Source organism: Egretta garzetta, unplaced genomic scaffold (assembly GCF_000687185.1).
Source record: "Egretta garzetta isolate BGI_Z169 unplaced genomic scaffold, ASM68718v1 scaffold107, whole genome shotgun sequence".
NCBI classification, from domain to species: Eukaryota; Metazoa; Chordata; class Aves; order Pelecaniformes; family Ardeidae; genus Egretta; species Egretta garzetta.
Window position 1 is genome coordinate 2,221,350 of NW_009260399.1, and position 24,797 is coordinate 2,246,146.

Here is a 24,797-nt window from a genome sequence, read left to right on the forward strand (position 1 = left end):
CTGAACCTTCAAGTCAGGACAAATCTGTGTTTGAACAGCATTGCAGCTGGAGTTTCTGTATGTACCTTAGGAGAGGTAGTTTAACTAGCAGGAGCCTAGCTGAACAAGGCTCTGAAAAGGGAATGTAATGTTGCTATGAAAACATCTCTAGAAAGTTGACAACACTATCTTGAATTAGAAAATCTGCTGGGTGTCTTACGCTTAAATTAAAAATTGTTCCTTCGCATAAAATTCCAGAACAGATCTTCTGCTACTGTAAATCATGACAGCTCAACTGAGGAGTCGGGGGGGAGCAATGTAGCTGATTCTTATTACCTGGGGGAACTGGCGTCTCTATTTTGGCCCTAAGAATATAGGATAGGCTGAACTTCAGATTATATCTTCCTTGGATCTTAGACCTGAATATTTCTGAAGGGGAATTGCACAGCTGGAGAAAGAGAAGAGAAGTTATCATTTCTGAGCTGAGAATATTTGATGGCTTGTTTTAATGGCAATTGTATAAGGAGCGTTTCATGTCTTCCAACAGCAGAATGATTGTTATGAGATTCATCTAGTGAAAAATAGGCAGCAAAGGCTGATGTTAATATATTTTATTATGTATCTAGCATCAGTTCACAGGTGTATTTGTTCAGGGTTCTGTGCTCTGAAATTGGGAGATGCTATGCCCCAGTTGTCATTTTTGATGACTACACCCTATGACATTTGCATATGGTGATTTTATTTTTCGTGAAGAATTGTTTTTAGTTCCTGCCTTCTAATTTCTGCACCAATTCTGGACACGTTTATCAAATACATTGAATTAAAATTGGTCTCAGAGGCAATTTCCTATGTCTGTCTTAGCTATTTCTTCTGGCTGGCTGAATTCTTCAGCCCAGTCATGGCTCCTGCTGTGAAAGTTCTCCTGTATCATGAACTGGGAGTGAAAAACATTCTGGTCATACTCCAGCGTCTTTGTGCTGTGAGGTCTGTCAGGAAGCTTAGATGAGTTCATCTGGTCAGTAATATTCATAACCATCAGTGTCCACTTTTTCATTTGAGTTGCTTATATTGATGTACCTGGAGGGTTTGCTACTGCAGGAGCTCTCTCTGACGCTTGTCACTGTATCTGTCCTTACAAGCCTCCATGAAATAACCAAGTGCTTCTACTTGTATAGAAACCTGTGAGGACAGACTGTCAAATTCACAAAACTATTTAGTAATTTTGTTTGATCTGGAACCATCATACACTTTTTTTTTTTTTTTGTATTTGAGCGAGGTGGCAAAGTGTCTTTATTTTATTTATGTTTCTTAAGTTGTGGGTTTGGGCATTTCTCTGTAACCATCAGCTGATATTGGTGTTAGGACAGTTTATGATGGTTTGGTGTTGTTTGCCTTCCGGCTTTGCTTTGTACTTGGGGTGGGTGTACTTGGGGAGAGCTTTGGGGCAGCTGTATGTGCTCTTGACCTTGTTTTTTGTCTAGCCTAGAAGTATGCAAGGTTGACTTGTAGTAGTGCCTGGCAACGGGCACAAACTTCACTGATGTGTTTACACCAGCTATTTTATACGTATTGAATGGAATTGCATAGCTGTTTCCTCTAGAATTCTGTCTGAATATTTTTGTACATGATGAGATATGTGTGTAGTGTTAAAAGGATGTTATTTAGGTTGAAAAGTTAAGCACCCCACTGGTCAGGAATTGACAGATTTACAGTTGCTCGTGCCATCTTCATTTTACCCACACGTGAGTCCCCCTCATGCAGTGAATGAGGCAGATGTCCTGTGGAAAAAATTATATGTGACCACGTAATTGCATTACAGTCCAGTTGTTCAGCCCACTCCTAGTGTGACTTTTCGGTATGTAGAAATTCCAGGCCTGTTTTTGAAAAGCAAAAGACAAGAGCAAATCGTGTTCCTTGTTGCTGTGTCAGCTTCCCCATGCCCATATGTTATCAGTAGCAGAACCTGAAATTTGACCGTTCAGCATTGCAGCCGAGACTCCTACCATCTGAATTTCAGGGCCGTTGCAGCGAAGCGGCAGCTGGAGGTGGCTTTGATCTCCAGGTGGAGGCCGGGCAGCTGGATCCAGGTACTGGCTTCTGTGGGAGCCGTGGCAGAGGACTCAGCCCAGCTTTTCTTTCTCTCCCTTGAGTGGGCAGTTTCAGAGTGTGCTAAAAGGGAAGGCCTGTCATTTTTGGAGCCAATGGTCATATTCTGATGCCAACAGTCGTGCTCTGGATCGGGTGACACACGGCTCGTGGCTGCGGGCGGCTGGGAAGCCCACAGCATGAAGCAGAAGGCCCTTCTCAACCAAAGCTTATAAAAATCACAGATGAAGGGTTCCTCTGTAAAAACGTGAAAGAGAGCAGATGGGTGCACAAACCTGGACTAGAACAAACCAATACTTTTCATTCTTGCTTTTCTCTTGTTGTTTAAACAACACCTGTAACTTGTCGATGAGTTAGGCTGTGATTATCCCACAGGTTTTAGGAGGCGTATTTTAATGGGACACAGAGCATGCCTTGCTGGTGCCACTGAAATTGCCAGCTTCATGCTTCAGAAAATAGCTGATGTTTGGGCTTGGCTGGGCGAATGGAGATGCTTCTGAACTGACTTCAGCAATCTTTCTGTGAGCCGACAGTTGGCTTGTGACAGATGAAGCTGAGTAATCAGAAGTTTGTGGCTGAAATTGGAGCCCTGCACCTGAAGCATGCCATGGACAGGAGTTTCTGTTTCATTTGGAGTTGTTAAGAAGGATCATAGAGTTCAATAATTTTGTATCTTTGGTTCAGAACCTGATCAACAGCTGGGCATTGTGAAACAGCCCATCAAAGCAGATGACCTTTGAAGGTTGCTCCATGTATCTGTACTTATTGACCTTCCCTGGGAACCTTTTCTTTTCTTGCGGCAGCCTAGGCATTCCAGCTTTAAAGTTTTCTGGTGATTTGCTCCAAGAATAAGTCATGGTCTTTTAATCCTCATTAAGGATTTGTTTAGTTTTGCTGAAATAGCCAAGCTTTGCAGAACTTTGGACATGTTCAAGACTTATGCTTTTCCATTTTCTAAAAGCATTTGACGCATTTCTATTTTTGTGACGATAATTTCAAAATCTTCATTCAGAATTCATTGTGGCCTTTGCTCCTTTGCAAAGTTGCTGACAGTTCAAGATACCATTGTCATTAACTATGTAATGTAACTGTAATCTGCTGCCTCCCTCTACATGCAAACTACATGAAGTAGGCAGAGGGGATGTGATGAAGGGCCACCAGCTACATACCACAGGCATGACAGAGTTTGATCTTTCTTAGAGAAACCTGCTTCATAGTTTCTGCTTTTTGGGGACCATCCTCTGGAGGTTGAGTCATGATTTTGGTGGTTTCCTCATGAAAAACTGGATGTTTTGCATGGTCTTGATATTGCACAATAGTTTTAAAATAAAGGAACGGAGAGGAGAAAAAAATCTAAATCATATTCTCTGTGAAAATTAAGCAGCTGACCAATGTTGCAATCCATCCTCTCTGTTTATGAGTGCATGTTTGGTGTGTGCTGAATAAAAATCTCCCAGTGCAAATAGTTCCTTCTATTACTGTTGAGCAAGAACTCCTCTTTCATAACAAGAAGAATCTGGGAGCCTCTCATTTATGTTGAGCCTTTCTTCTTCCAGTCTGAGGATGCAGACTGGGGCAAAACTTCATACATGTGCTTAGAATAAAACAAATGACGCCTAAAAATTGTAGAATCATAGAATAGTTTGGGTTGGAAGGGACCTTTAAAGGTCATCTAGCCCAACCCCGCTGCAGGGGCATCTTCAACCAGATCAGGTTGCTCAGAGCCCCATCCAACCTGACCTTGAGTGTTCCCAGGGATGGGGCATCTACCACCTCTCTGAGCAACCTGTTCCAGTTAAAATGTCTTATGTCTAGCCTAAATCTCCCCTCTTTTAGTTTAAAACCATTGCCCCTTGTCCTATTGCAACAGGCTCTACTAAAATGCCTGTCCTCGTCTTTCTTATAAGCCCCCTTTGAGTACTGAAATGCCACAATAAGGTCTCCTTGGAGCCTCCTCTTCTCCAGGCTGAACACCCCAACTCTCGCAGCCTGTCCTCATGGGGGAGGTGCTCCAGCCCTCGGATCATTTTTGTGGCTCCAACAGGTCAATGTCTTTCCTGTACTGAGAACTCTAACTCTTACTAGGTTCAGAATAATGATGCTATAAAAAGCTGCCAAACTTAGATGAGCTGAAAGAAAAGCTTTATTTCTAAAGATACACAAAGGGAATGACATTAGCTGTGACTGATGAGGTGTGTCTGAAATGTTGACAGTTATCAGGCAAATGACATTTCATTCCTCTTGCCAGTGATGATGGAGCCCAGCTCAGCATTATAAACTACAGAAGCTGATCTACTTTTTCTTGGAAGTGTGGTTTCCTCCTTTTTAGGAGGAAAAATACGAAAAAAATGTTTTGGTTCTTTGAAAAGACACATTTTATATGGAGCAGCTATCTCTCAGTTCCTACCCTCAGAGCAAGTAATGGGAGGGATTAGTCCTAAGACAGTATTTTCCTTAATTTTTTCCTGTCCACCTGACTTGTAAGATCCTGGCTCCTTTTTTACACCGCAGAGATGAGCTTACAAAGAAGTTGTGATGCCTCTTGTCACTATGAATCTGGCAAACTCCTTCCAACAATAGGCAATTGCACAGTGCAGTTGTCCTTGCTCCTTGCTTTGGAACTTATACTGGAAGATCTGGACTTTGGGGCTGATCTCATGTCCAAAGACTAAAACTCCCATTAGCAGCAGCAGAGCAGAACTGGGTATGTGAATTGAGTATACAGAGAAAGGTAGGCATACTGCTCTTTAAATGGGACAGTATTTGTGTCTGGTAATTTTTTTTAAAATGAGACTGATCTGGTAAATCATATTTTGTGAAATTTAAAGTGAATGACATTTTCAATGAAATCAAATGAAACTTTAAAACGAAAAAGGGGGGGGGGAAAGAAGGAGAAAGATATACCAAATACGCATGGGGGAGGGGGAAATAATCCCATTTTGATTGTAAAAAGGATTATGTACTATGATGATTATTTGCGCACACAGAAATAAATGCCAAGGCTTAGGTTCTGTTTAGCTGTGTAGGGTGACAGAGCTAACCTATGAATAATGATCCAGCATATCAAACTAGGGGGTTCTCCTAACATCTATCATTGAGCCCTACCCAAGATATTTGGAAGCAGAACATCAAAAATGAATGTCATCTGACAGCAGCCAGATCACTACCAGAGTTAAAATAGCCCTGGACATGTAGTTCATGATGTGTGATATACAAGTGGTACATATCCATTTACTGTGGGTGTTGTAGTGGTGCGGGTGTTTGAACTAACAGCCATGCATCACATACTTCAGCACTCAGCTCTTGCATCACGGATAAAAGAATCTCCATTAGAAAGATATTTGACTTATGTTTATGAGCAATATTATGAGATATGTGGGATTTAGATACTCACTTTGTTAGCTGTTGTCTGACTATTACAGCAGGCATAACAAAAGCATATTATTCGGGTGAGGTTACTTACCCCTTTTCTCCTTTGGTGTAATCGTATGGTAGGTTGAGGTATGTATTACAGTTTGCAGTTGAAAACCATGCATTTGCATGTGTACATTATGCCATAATAATTGAAAAAGTTTCTTCTACAGACAAAAGCATGTTTTGCCTGAGTTTTGTAGAATCAAAAAATACAGCTTTTAAGTCTCTGATACTGCTCTTTCTACTGAGTTGCCTTAGCGGTAGCCGCTGTAAGTTAGTGAAGCCTCTCTCTTACACGGGGTTGCATCAGGAGGCCTCAGGGTGGCAGAAATAATAGAATATGATATATTGAAATGGAAAAGAAGACTACAACCTTATAGTCTGGAAAAATCATTTGATAACAAGAGACTGGCTTTATTTTTGTTATTATCTCAGACTCATTTTTTTTATCTAATCACATCTGATTCTTCTAGTTATTTGTCATCTTTCATCTATTCACTGTAATTTCAATGATATTTTATTGGTGTCCTGCATCTGATGTAATTTCACACATCTAGCTTCTCTTTGCCTTTTTGCATCTTTCTTTGTCAAGTGTCATCTAATCTAATTTGCTGGTTTTAAAAGCAAAAAAGTTGCCAGAAAGTTGTGCGATCCTTTCTCATTAGCAATATTTGATTTTTATGCATTTCAGCACTGCAGCCTGCCACCTTCTATTCCATTAAGTATGCAAGCAGATGCTTCCTTCAGAGGCAGCATAATCTGCTTTACATCCACAGACATAACCAGTCAGGGAAATTATTTTCTGATGTTCTGTTTTAGTAACCCCCTAATAAGTTACTGGGGGCAGGAAAAAAACATTTTTTAAAGTCTGCTATAAATAAGAGTGACAAAAAATTCATAGACATTCTATTGTAATGGAAAAATATTGTTACCTAAATATACAGAGAGTTGCTCATAATGGACTCTAAAGTCCTCTGTCCTTTATCTGTGCAGATACTTATGCATATTCCCTAAATGAAAGCAGCAACTTCGGTGGTAGCACACTGTAACTATAGAAACAAATAACATCCACCATGTTTAAATTAATAAAATGCTCTTTTTTTCTGAAATGCTGTGGAATGTTTCTTCCGTTTCAGAAATGAAATCTTGGCCAGGTTTCTGATTTCCTCCCCCTCCCTTCTACTTCTAATCTAAACAGTTGCTCAAATTCAGTGTCTCATATATTAAAATATTCAGCTAGCATAAAAGCTCAAGTAAATACTGAAGCGGTAGATTGCACGCTTGCAACAGGACCAGGCAGAACAGCCTGTATGTCGTGTGTTATTCCACTGTTGAAAGTCATTCTGTGTTGCAGATTTCAAAACTGTGTTTAAAAAAATCTTGCACCACCCCTGTACCCCAATTGTTCCAATTAAGCTCTTTCAATGTATATTTTACTGGCTGAAGCAGAATTGGTGTAATCTTTTCTAATCTTCTTCTGGTTTATTGCAATGTCCATCAAAACCAAAAAAAGCCTTTCCACCTACTTTAACTGAAGTTGGATCCAGTTGATAGCTCTGACAGGTTTTTGTGATGGTCACATGTAATGAGCTTTATGTCTTAATATCCTTGCCTTCAGAAAATGCTGTGCAGGAATTAGTGTGCCTTGAACTTCTACATGGATAATAAGTAAATAATCTATTTTGTTTTCTGTTGAGAAATTTTGGGAAATCAATGCAGTGCCTGTGTAGGGGGAAGATATATGTAAAGTACATGTAAAGTCCTGAATGTGTCTGAAAAGCCACCGCTTTATAAGAAAGCATAGGAAACGGAGAGTTATCAGAGGTCACAAGTCTGTGTATTTAGGTGAAGAAAATTACTGTCAGGTGTTATACAAAATGGAATTTTATTGCTGTGGAATTGAGCAGTGTTATTGCTCAGCTCCAATACGTAGATAGTGTTTTTCCACTTCGAAGTCCAGAACACACATTTCTTGATGGAAAAGAATGGACCATGATGATGTATTCTTGTCCTTGCCAAGGTCACAGAAATAAGAGATCTCTTTGGCAGAGCGGTGGTCAGTAGCACAGACCAGACCGACTTCACAGCCTACCTCGGTGCAGTGCAGGAACAGCCTCGAAACCACCTGGAGATGGAAGTGCCAGAGTGTAGCCCAGATCAGCTTTGAATGACATGGATAGTATGGCTGGGGAGAAACCTGGCCTGCAAGCATGTTTTGGAAAATGCTTACTCTGAAGTGTGAATGGGCACTGGACTCTATGCCTGACTGCTTTGATGTGCCCTAGCTGCCACGGTACCAATGCGGTATGGGCGATGTGAAGCATCTGAGATGGCACAAAGCTTTTCAAGAAAGGCTCTGATGTCACGGCAGGGATTTGTAGGCGGTCTGAATTCAAGGATGAAATACATTGGATTTTATGGAGCTGATTCGGAAGCACACCAGGCTTCAGTCTGTTCACAGCACCTACCATGGACTTAATTTAGATATGTTACTCCAACTTGGTCTCATCTGCCTCTGAATATCAAATTGTCTTGCTTTTTGCTGTTTAATTCAAGGCTGATTCAATAGTACTAAGCTTCACCATGGCTGCTACAGTTGTTGCAAAGCACCCAAGGTCAAGTTAGTCAGCCTTCACTAAGGTACCCGAAGGTTTGGCAACTTAGTCCGTTCTGAACACCTTTGTGTCTGTTCTGGATTTCAAAACCATGTGTTGAGCTTTTGTGATGGTGAAGTGATTTCTCTGCCATTCTTTCTATATTTTGTAAAGTTTCTATTTCATGTAAAGATTTTTCATTCTAAAATTTTCTGTTTTCTTTAGGGAACAGCAATATTACAGTCTGGATTCTTACCAGCTATACCAGGTAGGAGCCGTTTAGTTATTTGCTTTGTTAAAGAATAATGCTTAAGTCCCAAATTGTGATGAGAAAAACAGGTTTATGGAAGCAGAACTAAAGACTATATTGAGAGGTGTCTTGCTGTGGGTGGTTTTGCTGCTGCAATTCATGACTGACAACTATGAAATATATTATAGTCTGTAGTATCTTTGGTTGCAAAGATTAATATCTTTGGTTTTCCCTTCCTTTTGTAATCCAAAGAGGTGCAAAGTTGTCAGGTTCTATATGAAGTTGTTTAGTGTTTTTTCTACATACACAGTCAAAGGACATCAAGAAACCGTTCTTTTTAGGCTATATGAACACCAAGGGAAAAATTGTTCAGGGTGTATACCCAGTTTTCTAAATAACACAAAACCACGGGAATGCTTCCTTACCAGAGGCAACATGGAGATGCTTCTTTTTGTGTCAGTGGAAGAACTGACCGACCGACAAAATCAGTAAAGGGAGGAAGCTGAGTATCCAGTCTGGAAAGATTATTTAGGCAAAGGTAACGGCACTGACTCTCTTTGCATTGTGAATCTGCCTATCAGCAGAATCTGTTGGTCATGGAGTTCTCTGTCTGATGTAGCCAAACTGGTCTGGCACCTTTTGTATCATCATTTTACTTCAAAGATAACATTTGTTAAGTTTGGGTTTTCTGTACTGCGTCCATCTTGTTCCACAGAGAGATCTGTGCAAAGAAGTTGTTTAGCATCTTAAACATCTTTATATTCCTTAAACTGTTTACCTGATAATTCAGTAGATCCATTAAATTATCAGGTTGCCTGTTTCCAATAGACATAGAACAGCTTTATGTGCTTGGGTTTCTTTATTACTTTTAAAAACCTCGGCAAATACATAAAGAGGTATAGCTGATTGATACTTGTGTGAACAAATCCAGTAAAATACCTAGGATCAGGAGATGCATCTGGAGAAGGTCATAAGTAACTCTATGCCTTTGTCTGTCTGAGTAGGAGAAAATCCAGAAGCATTTAGCAGATCTTGTTCCTAGTTATTCCACTCGAGTCAGTGGAATTACTCTTGATTTATAGATGTGTAAGTAGAAGCACCAATTGGATCATTAACTCTAATTTTATCTTTCCTTCTGGTACTCAGGTTTCTAGTCCTCTAATCAACCCAAGGAACCCAGCTCACTTATGATTAAAGTGTGTGTAAATACTGGTGAACTTGGGTCTATAGCTGTGTGTGGTGGGCACAATATTATTTCTGCTTTAATTTCAGTGGCAAATTAATTGTGGATGCAAACAATATTGGACAAAAAATTAATCTCAGGCTGTTCATGCTGATGAAGGAGTGAGCTGTTTTGATAAAACCTATCATTAAGCAAATTGGAAATGTAGAAATACAGGACAGATTTTTAGATCAACAGAAAGGGAAGATACAAGACTGAAGAAATTTGAGTGGGTGGGTTTTCATGTCTGGTACACTGGGAAAATATTGTTTAAGGAAAGAACTGAATAATTGTTGGAGTAAGTATAAGTGCTTTAGGCAAATGCAGCATCTAAAGCCAGTGACTGAAGTTTTTAGCTGTCTTTGTGGGGTTTCATCTCTCAAATGCTCTCATATACCTGTAGAACCTTATTCTTCACTACACTGTTTTTCAGAATACAAAAGAAATCCATATTTTCTCTGTCTTGTGACATTTTTATTATCCTCAGATATTTCATTTTAAAGTATTGTCTTTCATACATGTGAATATTTCAAGTATAATTGAACTTGGCGTTGCAAAGCTTTCAAAATAGTACTGTAGCCTTTGCACGTTTTGATTCCACCATCTTTAATCCAAGCCATTAACTGCAGGTGCTGAGCAGCCATTCAAACTGCCCTGGTGGACTAAAGGAACACCATTAGAACCTTTCTGTGTTTCTCTAGCAGGATTTTTTTAATCCATTGTTGAGGATAACATTAAAGGCACACTAATTTGAGGTACCTACTTTCAAAACCTGTCGTGCGTGTGCATGGCAAGATACCTCTACTAGTGTGAATGATCGTACAATGACCCAATGCACAGTTATAATGTTTGCTAGTGTGCCAATCCACTTAGTCATAAACATATTTCTTTTTTATCACAGAAAAGATTGTATTGTATTTTCATTCAAATACTCTGTATGAATGCAAACCCACCTCTTCCAGTGCTACAGGTGCCCACGTGTTCTGTATAACGTATTTGCTCTTGAATGTCTCAGTTCTGTAGCAACAAATGGAGTTATTGTGTCAGGATCAACTGTTTAAATGTTTTTTTCAGTTTGTTGGTAGTGAATGCGGGTGATGACGTTCTCTTTCTACTGTTAGTTTTATAGGCTGAGCAATAGACTCAGCAACTTCAGAGAAGTGTTTCTAATTCTAAAGGCAAGCTGAAAAGTGTTCATACAAGTGGCAACAATTCTGAATTATATTACTAGATGGAAAAAACAAAGATGGGATGAATAATTTAATCCTGGTTTAAATAATTTGGTTGCCTTCGTAAAAAATAACTTTGTAAAGATTGATTAGAAAGAGAGACTGAATTAGATTGCTTGCATTTGTAGGAGGAAATTATTCCCATAAGTATTGCAGCTTTGCACTAGAGATGAAGGTAAGGGATTCTTTGGAGTTGAATGAGGTGGGTATGCCTGCTCTTAAGTACAGTAGACTGCATTTATGGTTATTATGGACCTTAAAATACCGTGGCAGGACAGAGATTCAAAAATATGATTCAGATTTCCTGATTTCTGAGATTGCTGGATTCTGGAGGCACCTAGGTTTAGTACATTTGGTCTAAGGAGTTCTCATGGGACCTATGCAGAGTTTCTCATGAATGCTTCAGAATTTTGTAGCATGATCGAGTGGATGCAATTTCAGAGACATGTTATGTAGGTCCTTCTCTCAGGACCTGCTTAAGTGTTTTGAATTAAGGGATCATGAATGAGATCAGCGTTGAGAGGTGGAACCAAAAGACAGCACATTTCACAGAATGGTGAGCTGAAAAGCTTGTTATTGTCTTGATTATCTTTCTGGTGCTATAAACCAAAGCACTGTAGGAAAAACAGGGCTGAAGGGATTGTCTAGTTCAAGCCTCTGCCCTGAAGTAAGGATGTACTTGTGTGTGTATGTCTGACAGGTGGTTGTTTAGCTTGTTCTGCAGTGAGAATCCTTAATCCACCTTAAATCACCTGAAGTCCTTTGCTATTCCTATATTTTGAATGTATTTCCTAACAGCTGCAGTGTTTCTCGCTGTGATTTAGGCCTGTTCATTGCAAAGGCATAGATAGGAACCTCCAGCCCTTCCTAATGTCTTCATGCTCTCCTCCAAAAGACTTGAATTTTCTCAGCTGAGTAGAACTCAGTCACAGCTCTCCCATTTTATCAATGATGTTTAAAAGATGAGGTGGTTTTGTGGGGGGAGAAAAAATGCCACTATTTCTGTCCTTGGTTGCCAGTCCCCTTACAAGTGAACTGAGCAGCCTGAATCCCAAGACTCCTGTTTGGAGAAGCTAAACTGAGGGCTGGAATGGGCTTGGGGAAGTCTTTAGGGTCCCTTTGCAGTCCCTGGAGAAGGCATTTCATACAGGCTTTATGCACCATATTTCAGAAACTTTTGTCCCTTCCCATTAGCTACAGGGAAGCTGATTGCCCAGGCATTTCCAGGAGCCAGACCCAACCTTGGGCATTTCAACACCCAAATTAAACATCTATAGTGGGAAGTCTGATCTCCCTGTTCTTCTGTGCTGCAGGCTCTGGCATTACAAAAATCAATCACTGAATGGGAAAATAAGTTAATAAATATCCTCCCGTGGAAGCAGCATACTTAAATATTGTTAAGTTTTGTGATTTTTAAATTATCTTTTATTTTTGTCTATGCAGTTCCATTTTTTCCATATTCCATAGGAGCAAATTCATCATCATTGCAACAGACACCCTTGCTATCTGACAGCCTCTTTGCTTGTAATACCAAACCTACACCATGCTTGATGGGAAATGTTCTGAGAGGATGAGTTAAGGAATAAACATAAAACAATTCTGTGGATTGGAATTCAGCTGAAATGTCAGCTGAATGCTGATTATGAACGTTGTCTCTCTATTAAATTGTTCTTGGGTAGATAGGCAGTCAAGGTAGGGAGATAAAAAGAAAGAACAAAATTAAGTATATAACAGGTGATGGGTGCTGAAAATTAACTCAGCTGCCTGACAGCTTAGCTTTTATGATGGAAAAATAGGCTTTCTTTCATGCATTTTTAATTTTTTTATTGTGAACCTATGCAGCCTGACGCTTCTATTCCAAGCTTAGGAGTAAGCTTTCAAGGAATTAATTGAGAGTGGTGAGAAAGAGGAATCTGGGCCGTACTGTGTTGGTTGTTGCTTAGGTTGAAGATAATTTATAATTCACAATTTTCTTTTCCAGGAAATGTGTTGTCAGCTTTTCAGATGTAGGAAGACAAAGTATGCTATGATAATTTTATTGAGCCAGTAAAGGACTGTGTGCTGAAGAGTATCCACCATAAATATGTCGTACCTCACAGGGCTAAACATGATAATAGAAGAGCATTATTATAATGAGAAACTGATTAATAAAACCCTGCCATAATATGACATACTCTTTCTTGATTGTGCTTTATTTTATAAGTGCTCTCAAAGTAATTCCGTATGGGAAGAAAAATAAGAACTGAGAAAAAGTAGTTTAAGTGATTAAAATACGTATTGCATTTACAAGCTAAACCTTGGCCTCGGTGACTCTCTGAATTACTAAGGGCCTGACAGGAGTGGAAAAAAAGTGACTGCGGTGAAATCATATGCTAGTGAATGATGCAAATGTTGCTGTTTCATCAGCGTTGGCTGGGTGGGTCCAGCAGGTTCCTGGTCCCTGTTTTGGGGGTGACAGAAGGTGGTAAACCCATGCCACAGTGACGCTCGAGTCCTGCCTTTTCGATATTCCTGATTTGTTTCCCCATGCTTCCTCTGACAACTGAAATCTGGGGAAATTACATATCTCAACCTTCTAGAACACAAAGGTGAGGAACCTTATTTCATAGAATCATAGAATTGTTTAGATTGGAAAAGACCTCTAAGATCATCAAGTCCAACCATTAAAGCATATTTGCAAGCATAGTGATTATTTCAGCTTTTTGTTTTTTTTCTATTAAGGAAACTCATTATGTGACATTCATTCTTGGCTTCAGATGCATCAAGATTTTTGGAGCAAATGTATGTAAAGCATCCTTGAAGATATATTTTTCAAAAAACAGACACTGAGTTTCCTGGTACAGGAAAATGGTAATGATTCTACCTTAACATTTTTGCATTTTCAAAGATGGGAGACTGGGCTGGAGTGGCCCTACAGCATGGGAAGATGCCAGAGGTAGTTACGTCCTCTGTGACTCTTTTGGACACACTAAGCAGGCATGTTTGGGGAGCAATAGTTGAACAGTCACTGTGCTTGAATGCATTTCTAATTTGAGTAATTTTACTACTTCTGAAGTTCCCTGTCAGGGAGAGAGGAGGCATTTCTGAATACGGTGAAATCTGTAGAGCAAGTAAGCATTTTTAAGCATCCCTTTCAGCTTTTACTTATTGCGGGTAATGCCATTTGTATAGCAGAAAATATATGAAATCACCCTGAAGGTTGAAGAGTAACAGACTTAGGGAAGTTTTATACAGCACCAGGAAGTCTTTTATTATATTTACATGAAAAAACCTCCTGGTGTACTTGCAGTATTTCTCCTGACAATCAGTAGCTCTAGGCTTTGAATGCTCTTTTAAGCAAGGTATCTATTTTCAAAGGAGGAGATGGCAATGTTGCTTGGCTGAGTGGATCAAAGTACTTCATAGTAAAGGTAGTTTTAATTCCATAAGAAGCAAGAATTTACAGAGTGTAGTGTTTTCTTCCTTGTCAGCAAATTTAATAGCCCAGACCTGCAGAGTTTGTGACCTACTCCATGAAGGCAAAGCAGAGGCTGGGCAGAAAGAAGTGATCACTTAGTAAATGCAGTGTAGCATTGCACGTGTCTGCTCACGGGCCATGTACCAACAGGATTTGAAGACGTAAATTCTCTGGGCCCAGTTTATAGCATGTATTCCAGCTTCCCTCTCATTTGTAAGCTGTGCTTGTTTTTAAAGAAATAAAGAAATGCCTAAGAAGTTAGAAAAATGTTTCAAATAGTGGTTGTCTTCATTGAGCTCCATCAGACATTTGAGTCTAATCATATGTAAGAATGCAAAATGTTCCACAGCATATTTTCATTTTGTCACATTTTGAATATCTTCTTCCTCTTGCACATTGAGGAAAGTAGAACAGAAATAACTCTCTTGATGAGCTACTCAGTTTGAACAAAGACTTGGGCGAGTCAGCCACACAGAACTGGATGGCAGGGGAAACTGAAAAAGTTATTCTTAACAGTCCCTTGTAAGACACAAAGACTGATGGAAGGGGTTTTCTGTCTCCTGCTGGATGCTTTATATGTTCAGAAACTTGTCTTGCTAACTTGCTTTTTCCATTCCTGCAAGTGTTATCCTGGGATTCATAAATGAGAAACAAACCCGTTTATATGGTAGCTGTGAAGAAGAAGGAAGAAAATATCTAGGTCGATCTCTTGCCATGTGTTTATACGACACAGTTCAAAGCTTAAAAAAAATTCCATGAGAGATTTCCTATGTAAATATTTGTTAGATGCCAGATCTGAAAATGAGGAAAATGCAACAGGTCAAATCCTGAAGCATTAACATAGTTCTTTTAAATGAGCTCCAAATGGGAAAACTTCAACTTGACCATAAATGATTGGAGTATTTTATTGGTTTAAATCTCCTTTCCCATCCTGTGTGCTTTTCACAAATCCTAAAAATGTTGTTTAAAAATCCATGTTTTCTCTGGAAAAAAAAATGCTGAATGACATTAAGTTTTTGAGGGAGAAACTCCCCTCCTCCCCGCCCCCCTCAGTTTTGTGACGAAGCTGCAGTTAGCGTAAAGCTGTAGTCTTGTTTCAAAGTAAGGTACGGCTTTCAGCCACATAAAGCGTGTTCCAATATTCTTAATATTGCAGAGACAGGATTCTCTGAGGCAAGAAAAAGGAAAATCAGTTAGAGTGCAAATAAAAGTAAATCAGCTAGTCCAGAGCTGTCATATTTTTGCATTTATTTTTATCAGCAGTCTTGTTAAAAACAAAATTTCAAATAAAGTTTTTACTGGTTAAGTCCTCACCAGAGTATGTAAAGGTTCTACAGTCTGATCTCATTTGTTAAAATACAAAATCAGTGTCTCAGTATGGTATGCTTGAAAATTGTTCTTGTAGCCTGGATTACTCTATATGTGCATTTGTGTACACAAAGACTACAAGGCTAAAGGGTTTAGTTCAGTTGTACACTTCTGAAATAGGTGTTTATTTTTTTTTTTTAATCCATTGTCCTCATTAAGTGAAATAACCTCTGGGTTTTATTTAGATTTATTTTATAAAGGTGTAGGGATTATTTTATAAGCTTGGAAATTAGAAAAAAAATGGATGAACGTGTACGTTATACAGGGGGAAAAAATAAGAAATTGCCATTTTCTATAGCTTCCTAGGTCATGCATATTTCTTAGATTTTGAGACTGCTATCTATTTTACAGAATTTCTTCATGTTGCATAAGAGTTACAGTAATTTTTGGACGCTATTTTAAAAATACTTTGCAGAGAAGTGTCTCACCTGCACAGAGACAATTGATCAGCTCAGAAGAGCGTGTTGGTTTTATACCTGATCCCCAGCACCCGGCAGCAGGCGGCACAGCTGCCCTGTCACCAGTGGCGGGGCTGCTCATAAGCACAGCCTCCTACCTTGTTCCTCTTGAGTACCACTTACTTGCACGAGAAGTTCCCTTGAAATTCTTCATGTGAGGAAGTAAATGCCACTCATCTTGATTAAGGTGCTCAGAGTGCCAGCAGGAGAGGCAAGACATTCATGGCTGGGTAGGGATAACGCTAACCGAACAGGGAGGTGTAGTGCTGGTTAGTTTGCTGGTTAGGTAAAGAAGGGATGTGTGTATGTAGACAAACCACGCTGCATGCGTACCACTCCCTAGGTTTCTGAGTTGCTTGCTCTTGTTTCCTCAAAATTCCGTACTTGTTACTGTACCGGGGAATAGGGCTGGGGAAAGGAGATGGACTGTGCCATCTAACATGCCCTTGCCAAAGCTGGCTGTAACACTTGGAAAGATCTTTCACAAGAACCATCTATGACCTGGATTCAAACCCCATGGAAGCCAGATCCTTCACCTACCCTTCATCCTGCCCCAGTTTATGCACGTCTAAAACTGGAGGGTGGACTGTTTGAAGAGTGATACAATTCTTCCCATTAACTTGAATAGGTTTTGGATCTAGTCTGATGAGATTTTAATGAACACTTTGTGAACTTTGTGACTGCCAAAGCTATGTTATGGGTCTCAAAGACAACTCCCCACTCAGTTTTCATTGCCATTTCAAGTTGACTGTCTCTTTGAGTAAGGTAGTACTCGCCACAAAAAGGGAGACCAGTATCCTGAAGCTTTCTAGAAGGCATCCTTTCTTTCTAAAGAAAGAAAACAGCAAAATTAAATTATAGTGCCACAATCTCAGCATAAAAAATTAGCAAAAAAAAAAAAATAAAAAGGGAATATCACTTAAATGAGGAACCATGGCTTGTAACTCTTACTGAATTTTTTCTTGATGTTTCAGAATCATCTACTAAAAATGCTGATGCGCAGCAGATATCTAATAATAACAACAGGTACTTAGATTTAATGTGAATATCGCTCTTTTAAAACAGGTGGTGCTTCTGTCATGGCAGCTTCTGGGTCTCTGAAAGTGCATAGAGGGCACAGTCTCCAAGCTGGTAAGTGTAAGTGTTTACGAGGTATGTGTGCCTGTAAATTTAAATTAATTTAAACATAAATTATTTTAAACTTCATAAAATGTTAAAGGTAATGTATGACTTGATTCCCTATTGTAAGGCTTACGTATTTCTTTGGGTTTTTTGCTTTGCAGAGTTTTTGTTAGAAAGGCATTGACAGATGGGATAAGTTTAGAAGAGATGGTGACAGATGAGATAAGTGTCAGAGCATAGGCAGTAATCTTATTCACAGCAGTAAAATGCTGCCAGCACTTTAACAAAGGGCACCCACCAAAAAAATCCACCTCGGGCCATGAGAAATCCTGTACCCTAGCAATGATGTGGTGGGAAAAAAACCCCACCACATCTAAAGATACTTCTTCATGATAACGGAGAGAGAAACAACACCAGCAGATAAAATTATGAGTGTTTGTCATTCCAAATTAATCCCAATATGTTCATTCTATGGGCATAGCTTTTTAGCTTTGCCTTGTTTGAACTGGGATGGAGTCTGAGATCATGAGAGAACCTGGGCATCTTAGTGCTCTGGAAGCACTGATGATGTTGTGCAACCCGGGTTCTTGCAAGGATGATGATTTGCACTTGGAAAGCAAAGTTATCTTTGAAAGGGCTAGTTTAAGCATTTTCTATAGCGCTTTGTCAGAAATCAAGAAGTTATCCATCAAGCTGGAGGTGGAATTTTAACAAGAGTCTTCCAGATGCTCCCAAGATCACCCACACACTTCTCCCTGATTCATGCATTCAACACAGCTTTGCTCCCACATCGATGTACAGCAAAACACGCTGTTGACTTCAGTGGCCTTCAGTGTGAATACTTGTAAAAATGTCCTAATGTTTATTTCCTTGGTGCTACACTCATTAGAAAATGCTGGCATCACCACTACAGAAAAGTCAACAGTAACCACCGTTTATACTTTCTGAGATTATTTAGTATGATTATTCCAATTAAAAGGCTGCAAGTCAAACCCAGAAGATCATATGCTTTCTTTTCATTGTGCAAATTCCTAAATTCAAAGCCATTGACAGTGTTCCTGCACTCTAGGTCCTAAAGGTGGTTATGAGATGCTAACACCTCCTGCAGAACCTGGAACTCCTACTAGCCCTGAGGAACCTGGTGAGTAAAGATCTCTGGAGCCAGTCGCATTAGAGGACATTAAAATCTCCTGTTTCTTTCCATTTCCTTTTTTGTTGTCATCTATTCTAAACATTTATTTTTGAGGTGGTGCCCTTGAACGTGTCAGTTTGATATGCTTGCTCACACACACACTTTTCTCGGGGCTGTGTTTATGGTGTTGGTTTTCTTTCTGCATTATTTATCTCATGTTTCTGAGAATAGTGCCTACACAGGGTAGAAAAAAACACTTGCTGAAAGAAAGGCTAAACCACCAGTTTCAAACATCATTTTCTTCTTCCCTCCCCAATTATACAATCTTTCCCTTTCTTTTCCACCTCAGTTCAGTGCCACTTTCTTTTCTCTTTTACTCTTCAGTTATTTGCTTAACTATCTTGTTTTTCTTCCTACCTTTCCCCCCTTTCTCTTCAAGCAATTGTGATTCTTTCGGAATGTTGTAACAGTGCATTTTGGTCTGTTTTTCTCCCAAATTGTCCCTCCATAATGATCTCAAATACTGGTTCTCTGACCCCTCTTGTATGCATCTTCTGCTGCTGTCCACCCAGGATGGACTGTTGTAGGCACTTTGTCCATGCCTCTCTGTGTATGCCTTGTTTTCTTAGTAGCAGCTTTTCACTGTCTTACGCTTTTCAAATAAACCTTTCTCTTCAAACAAATACAGGGCAGTTTTTAGTGTCTAATAGAAGGAAAAATGAAAAGCCAAGTATTTCTATGTTCACAAAGAAAGCACAGTTTCTGTTAAGACAGCACGGACTAAACAACGGAAGACTTTTCCTTTCCTTCCATTCCAGTTTGCCCAAATTTGTTCTTGGTTTGTTTCTTTCCTTTAAGTCAAGTTATAGCAAGAATATTTGATTGTTGCTAGGGGTTTCTTTGTTCAGTTTCTTTGCTTTTTGAGTGCAAAGCCCCACCAATTAATAGATGTGTGGGTTTTCCGTTCTTAGGAAAATCACCTGGCTTGTCCGCTCAGGTATGACATTCAGCTTCCTGAAACCTTTAACTATTTAGCTCTATAGAGAAGTTTGCTAGTTTCCATGCCAGCTAGCTTTGAGGACACTTCACTTAAACTCCTACTATATCACCTTAACGGTGTATAGAAAGACTTTAAAACTTATCTTTCCCTTCATGCCTATTCATGGCTCTGTATCAGTCCTTAAAATTGTCATTTGCTTACAACTTTAACTATTTGGCATGCAGGTTTTCGGTGCTATGGTTCTGCTGGATCCCTTTTGGCACAGTCAAAAAAAATTCCTTTGAAATGCTTTAGGCAGAATAATTGAGAATAATTTCTGAGAATGGTGTCTGATGGAGATACAGAAATTTCTTCTCTTTGATTTTTTTTTTTTTCCCCTTTTCATTTTGTTCCTAACACTTGGCTTTGGAACAATGGCTTGAAGTCTGACGGTCAAAAAAATGTTTGGTTGCTTCATTACTATGTTTTCTCTATGAAAATCTGTCAGAAATTTTCCAGGCTTTTAAAACTTTGGACTGCATAGTACACTCCTTTCATTTAAATAGCTTAAGCCTGAAGAAATTCCATTATCCTGGAACCTGCTGTAACCTCTGACAACTCTTACTTGTTGCCTATGTATGAGTTAGCTCTGCTATTCATAATACAGTCCAAGAAGAAAAATTCCCCTTAATGGTTATTACAACTGCTCTTGGTTGGGTATAAGGAGTCATTCCCTCCTGTGCTACAAAACCTTGATCACCTACTGCCTCTCTATTCACAACTCATTAGTGCCTGAATGGGCAGAAAAGAAAAGCAGTGATTTGGACAAATTAAGTTTTGATATGAGTAATGCCATTTTTCCTCTGCACTCCTCTGTCCCAAATTGCCTTAACAGCAGAAAGTGTTTAAGGGTAAGGACTTCAGCTGGACTGGATGGGCAGGTGGTTGTTACCCTGCTGAGCAGCCTTGCCTAAGCACGGAGAGAATACAGGTTTGTATTTGGGTCTCCTCTAGCCCAGGTAATTCTGGGAAGTCCCTTGGTATTCATGGATTGAAAAACTAGATGTAGGTGCCTGATGTCAGGAAGGGGTTGAAGGCTGAAATGCCTGCTTTGTCCGATGAAAGGAACTTCCTACCTTCTCTCTTAGTTTCACTTCTGACAAGATTAGAATAATTGAAAGTAGGGCTAGAAGAGGTCTTGAGAATTCATCCAGTAGACAGAAATGTTGCCTTTAAGTCAGAATCACTTTATAGAAAACTGTTTCCTAGTAGATGTTGGTCTATTTCTTTTTTTAGAAATTTCTAGATGCAGAAATTCTTCAGCCTCTGTGGGGTTTCCTCCAGTGTTCTGTGACCCTTTACTATCAGAAAGGTTTTCCCACTGTCCAATCTTCTACTTTTTCCTGCGATTGAAGTATTTTATTACTTGGTCTGTCCCCACTTGGCATCATTCCTGTCTTTTTTGGCTCCATACAGGGAAGCTGTCAACGTCGTTTCAAGCTTGCCTTCCCCTTGCTTGAAACAGTTCTTCAGTCCCTGTTTTCGGGACATACTTTCTGAACTTCTAGTGATTTTCGTTGCTCTCTTGTGGACAATATAATAGTCCACATTTTCCTAGAACAGACTGCTTCCTATAAGGCTTTACTAACCTGCGTTAGAGCTGAAAGCCTCCTGAGGTAGTGCCGCATACATTGCTTCTGCTTGAAAATTTCTGCCTGGTGTTTGTTTTCTGTCACAACACAGTGAGACCACTGGCTGCGGACTGTGATCTTCTGCACAGATCCTGGCTTGATCAGTCTCTGAGGATCTTTTCTGCAGAAACCTTAGTCTTCTCATGTCCTATCTATGACAGAAATGCGCTGTTTGGCAAGCTGAGTTGTTTGCTTTCAGAATATTTGATGGGACAGTGCCTTTTCATGAAACGCACCATTGGTCATTGCAAACAATGTCTACAATAACATGTTACTTGTTTTAGAAGGGGCAGTAGGTTATTCAGCTGATGTCCCTGCATCAGATCGACCCCACAGCGAGACAGCCACCTATGTTAATATTCCTGTCAGCCCGACTTCCAAAAAACAGCTTCATTACATGGAATTGGAACTTCAAGAACCTAGCACGAGCGTAAGAGGTAAGGAAGTCTACAGTGCCATTTAAACAGCAAAGGATGCAGTCACACAGAATGTGTGGGGCATGGGGAATCTCAGTTTCTCATCTACCCCTAGGCTCTTTGTAACAGAGGATTTGAACCCAGTTATGCTTGTGAGGCAGTTCTTGTAATTGCCAACTGTTTTGAAAAAGATTTTTAAGTAATGAGGTCTATAAGATCTTGCATCCTTCTGACAGGTGCATTGTATATGCACTCCTTCTCAAGTGAACATCTCTGCATCTGTGGAGTTTGACAGACAGTAATTTGCTTCGTGTTCTCAAGATTTTCATTGCACATATTAGGACTACACTTACTTAACTTTTCTTGCTTGGCTTCAGAAACAGGGCTGTGGGTGTAGGTGTACAGGGCTTGCTCCTGAAAGTACTGACTCTGGAGCCATGCAGCAAATGCTTAAGAATAGAAGACGGTGTTCTATCTGCTCTTCATGAGGATGTGTGAAAGTGCTACAGAGAGGAAGCCAGTTCAAGTATTTATTTTTTTTTAGTATTTTATTCTTTCATCTGGATCTGGGTATTTTACTTCTAATGCTTAACTAGGTCAATTAGCACATAAACATGTATTATAGCTACCGTGTATTGCCATTTAGAGATGCATTCCTCCTTACAGAAAGCCCCTAATCAGGATCTGGAATTTAGTTGCCCACATTTGGTGTTAATGAATTTTCCAAGTATAGTTTTCAGCTATTGAGATTTTAATTTTTATACTTTTAATTTCAGCAAGTTTATTAACTTTGAAATAGTAGCACTTTTCCCATTGGGGTTTTTTTTGATGTTTATGTGGCTGTAGTTAAGTAATTCTAAGCTTCTCCCAGACTTTAAAGTACTTCCCTATACAACACCCTGCTGAGATGTAAAAGTCATGTTTTATCTTCGTTTTAAAGACAGTGAGCCAAGGCATTAAGAATGAAAACCTGAATTCCATAAACTGACATCAACTTTCCTAAATGCCAACTACCCTTCCAACCTCAACTTGTATAACTTTGAAGGTGCCTTTAATGGCCACAAATATTTTATTTCTTCCTACTAAAGTTTTCCCAGCCTCTGGAGTTGTGTCTGCATCCATACAGACCTGTTCTGCTCCTGAACAAACTGAGCAGCTTTTACCTCCCTTATTGCTAATTCTTGGGCTAAATTGCCATTCTGTCTAAGGCTGAAGGAGGTTGATCTGGTAAATGTTCACAGAGTGCCTAATCCAGACAAAGAAGAATCCTGCCAACTGCCCTACCAATGGTGTTTTCTTTTCAAATACCACGAGTTCCTCATTTACTTACTAGTAGCCAGCTGATGAAGCCTGCCAGAAGTGGGAGAGCTGAGCTCAATTTTGTCTTCTACTGAGAGGAGTACGGGTGGAGATTCAAACCTGGGGCAGAAATACAAGTGGTTCATTTGCTTATTTGAAGAAAAACAGATAGCTAAAATATGTAGATAACAAAGCTTTTGAGTTTTTATTTTTTAGTTGTTGGTTATCATCTTACTCCCCTTTTAGAGCTTGCTTTAAGACCAGACCAAGATCATCTAGGAAATCTGTGGAAGACGTGTCTCAACAGCTTAACCCTGGGTCAGTTTTACCCAGGAACATATGAAAGAGACCATTTTTTAAATGATTTCATTTGGTATTTCAGGGAGTGGATCATCCCGATATGCACAAATTGACATTGCAGCCACCGAGACAGCCCACAAAGTGGGAACGCAGCATGCTCAGTGCCGGGAGGAACGCTTGCAGGAGCTAGAGCAGAAGAAGAAAGGGGCTCAGCAATGACCGTCTAGGAAAGAACGTTTTGCTCACCATAAATCGGTACTAATTTATCTTCCAAAAGATTCACACTTATTGTAAAAATTACTCATGCAAAAATCTGCCATTGCTTATTGCATTTATACCAGATTCATTCCGATGTCTTGATTCCTAATTGGAAAGCTGGTAGCATGAGGGGTGTGTGAGATCTTTCTTTTTATTTTAACTTTGTTGTGAAGTCCTTATTTTTTGTCGTATGCAATGACAGATGCAAGTTACCTTTTTCTGTAATTCTAAAATCCTGGAGAACCTGGAACCAATTCCAGTGTTTATTAAATGGTGGCATTTTCTTTAAAAATTACGAACTTGAATGTGTGCAGATAAGGGAATGCGAGTGTGTGCGTGGTAAGTGTACACATATGTTTGCATATGTATGTATGTAAGCACACCTTACTGATAAAATATATGTATATATCTGAGTGTATAAAATATGTAAAACCTCTATTAATATATTACTGGACTCTTACAAAAACAAGAAAATCCAGTGCCTGATTTTTTGCAGGCACAGTTTTGTTCAGTGTATATGCTTATTTATGGATATGCTTACCTTTACCTATGGGTAATTCAGTTTTATACGTTACTAAGAGTTCCATAGCGTTGGCTAAAGCTGCTCAGATTTAAAAGCTGCCGTGTCAGGGATGCATATGTGTAGGCATACAGACAAGAGCACACACAAACAAGTTATTTAATTTAATTATGTCTATAAAGCAATGTGAAGGGACATTTTGGGTGCTTCTGTTCTTAAAAACCCTGCGTCAAACCATAGGCTTTGATTTCATAGTTACTGAGTACCTGTAATTCTTAGCAATTTTCCTGGAGTTGAACATATGTATCACTTTGAAAATCAGGTCTCAGGTTTCTTAAACAGAATAGCTTAAAATCAAGGTACTCAAAAGAAACATTCACTTTCGAAAATGGAGTCCTTTGTTTATATCTCCAAAACTATCCCTAGTATAAGCCAGTACCAAAAGCGGATCATCCACCTTGAATCTAAAACTTGCATTGAATAATTCTCTGCTGTCCCTAAATAGCATAAAACCAGTTCTGTGTAAGAGGATGATGTCTTCAGCAATGCTACAGAATGGAGGCACAACAGGATGTTATGTCGTAATGCAGGTTTACCCACAAGTCTTTGACATCTTGCTTTTGTACAGTGAGATTGTGATTCAAACCTGACAGTTTCTTGTGTCACGTTCTCTATGTAATTCTTGTGTTCTATGTATTTGTCCGGATACAAAATGCTATTTAAATAAAATGTTATGGCAGTGACACTAGACTAATAAGGCAGTGTACTTACAAAGAAAACAAAATTTTGGCCTGCGATAACTTATGAGCTTTGGCTTCCAGAAGTTACCGGGAGTGGTACCTTGGGTATTATGAATTTTTGACTGTGTCCTCTTAAGATACAATATCACAGCCCAGTTCTGTTTTTCAGATATGCATTGTAATTTATATGGTGAGTGGAAGTTTTGTGCCAGTGAGGGTTTCACTAAGTGACTTAAAAGGAGAGGTGAGTGTTTGGTTTTGAG

General features: G+C 39.4%; 1 protein-coding gene across 1 annotated transcript in view; it reads left to right on the plus strand.

Moving 5' to 3' along the window:
* Positions 1-23,235, plus strand: part of DOK7 (docking protein 7) — a gene marked incomplete at its 5' end in the record, with an annotated part of 65,405 nt that extends 42,170 nt beyond the window's left edge. Inside the window, 5 exon segments of the mRNA XM_035898672.1 lie at positions 8,319-8,361; positions 17,143-17,208; positions 18,269-18,340; positions 21,286-21,438; positions 23,099-23,235. Coding sequence (XP_035754565.1) covers positions 8,319-8,361; positions 17,143-17,208; positions 18,269-18,340; positions 21,286-21,438; positions 23,099-23,235 — 471 coding nt within the window.
* Positions 23,236-24,797: the final 1,562 nt, after the last annotated feature.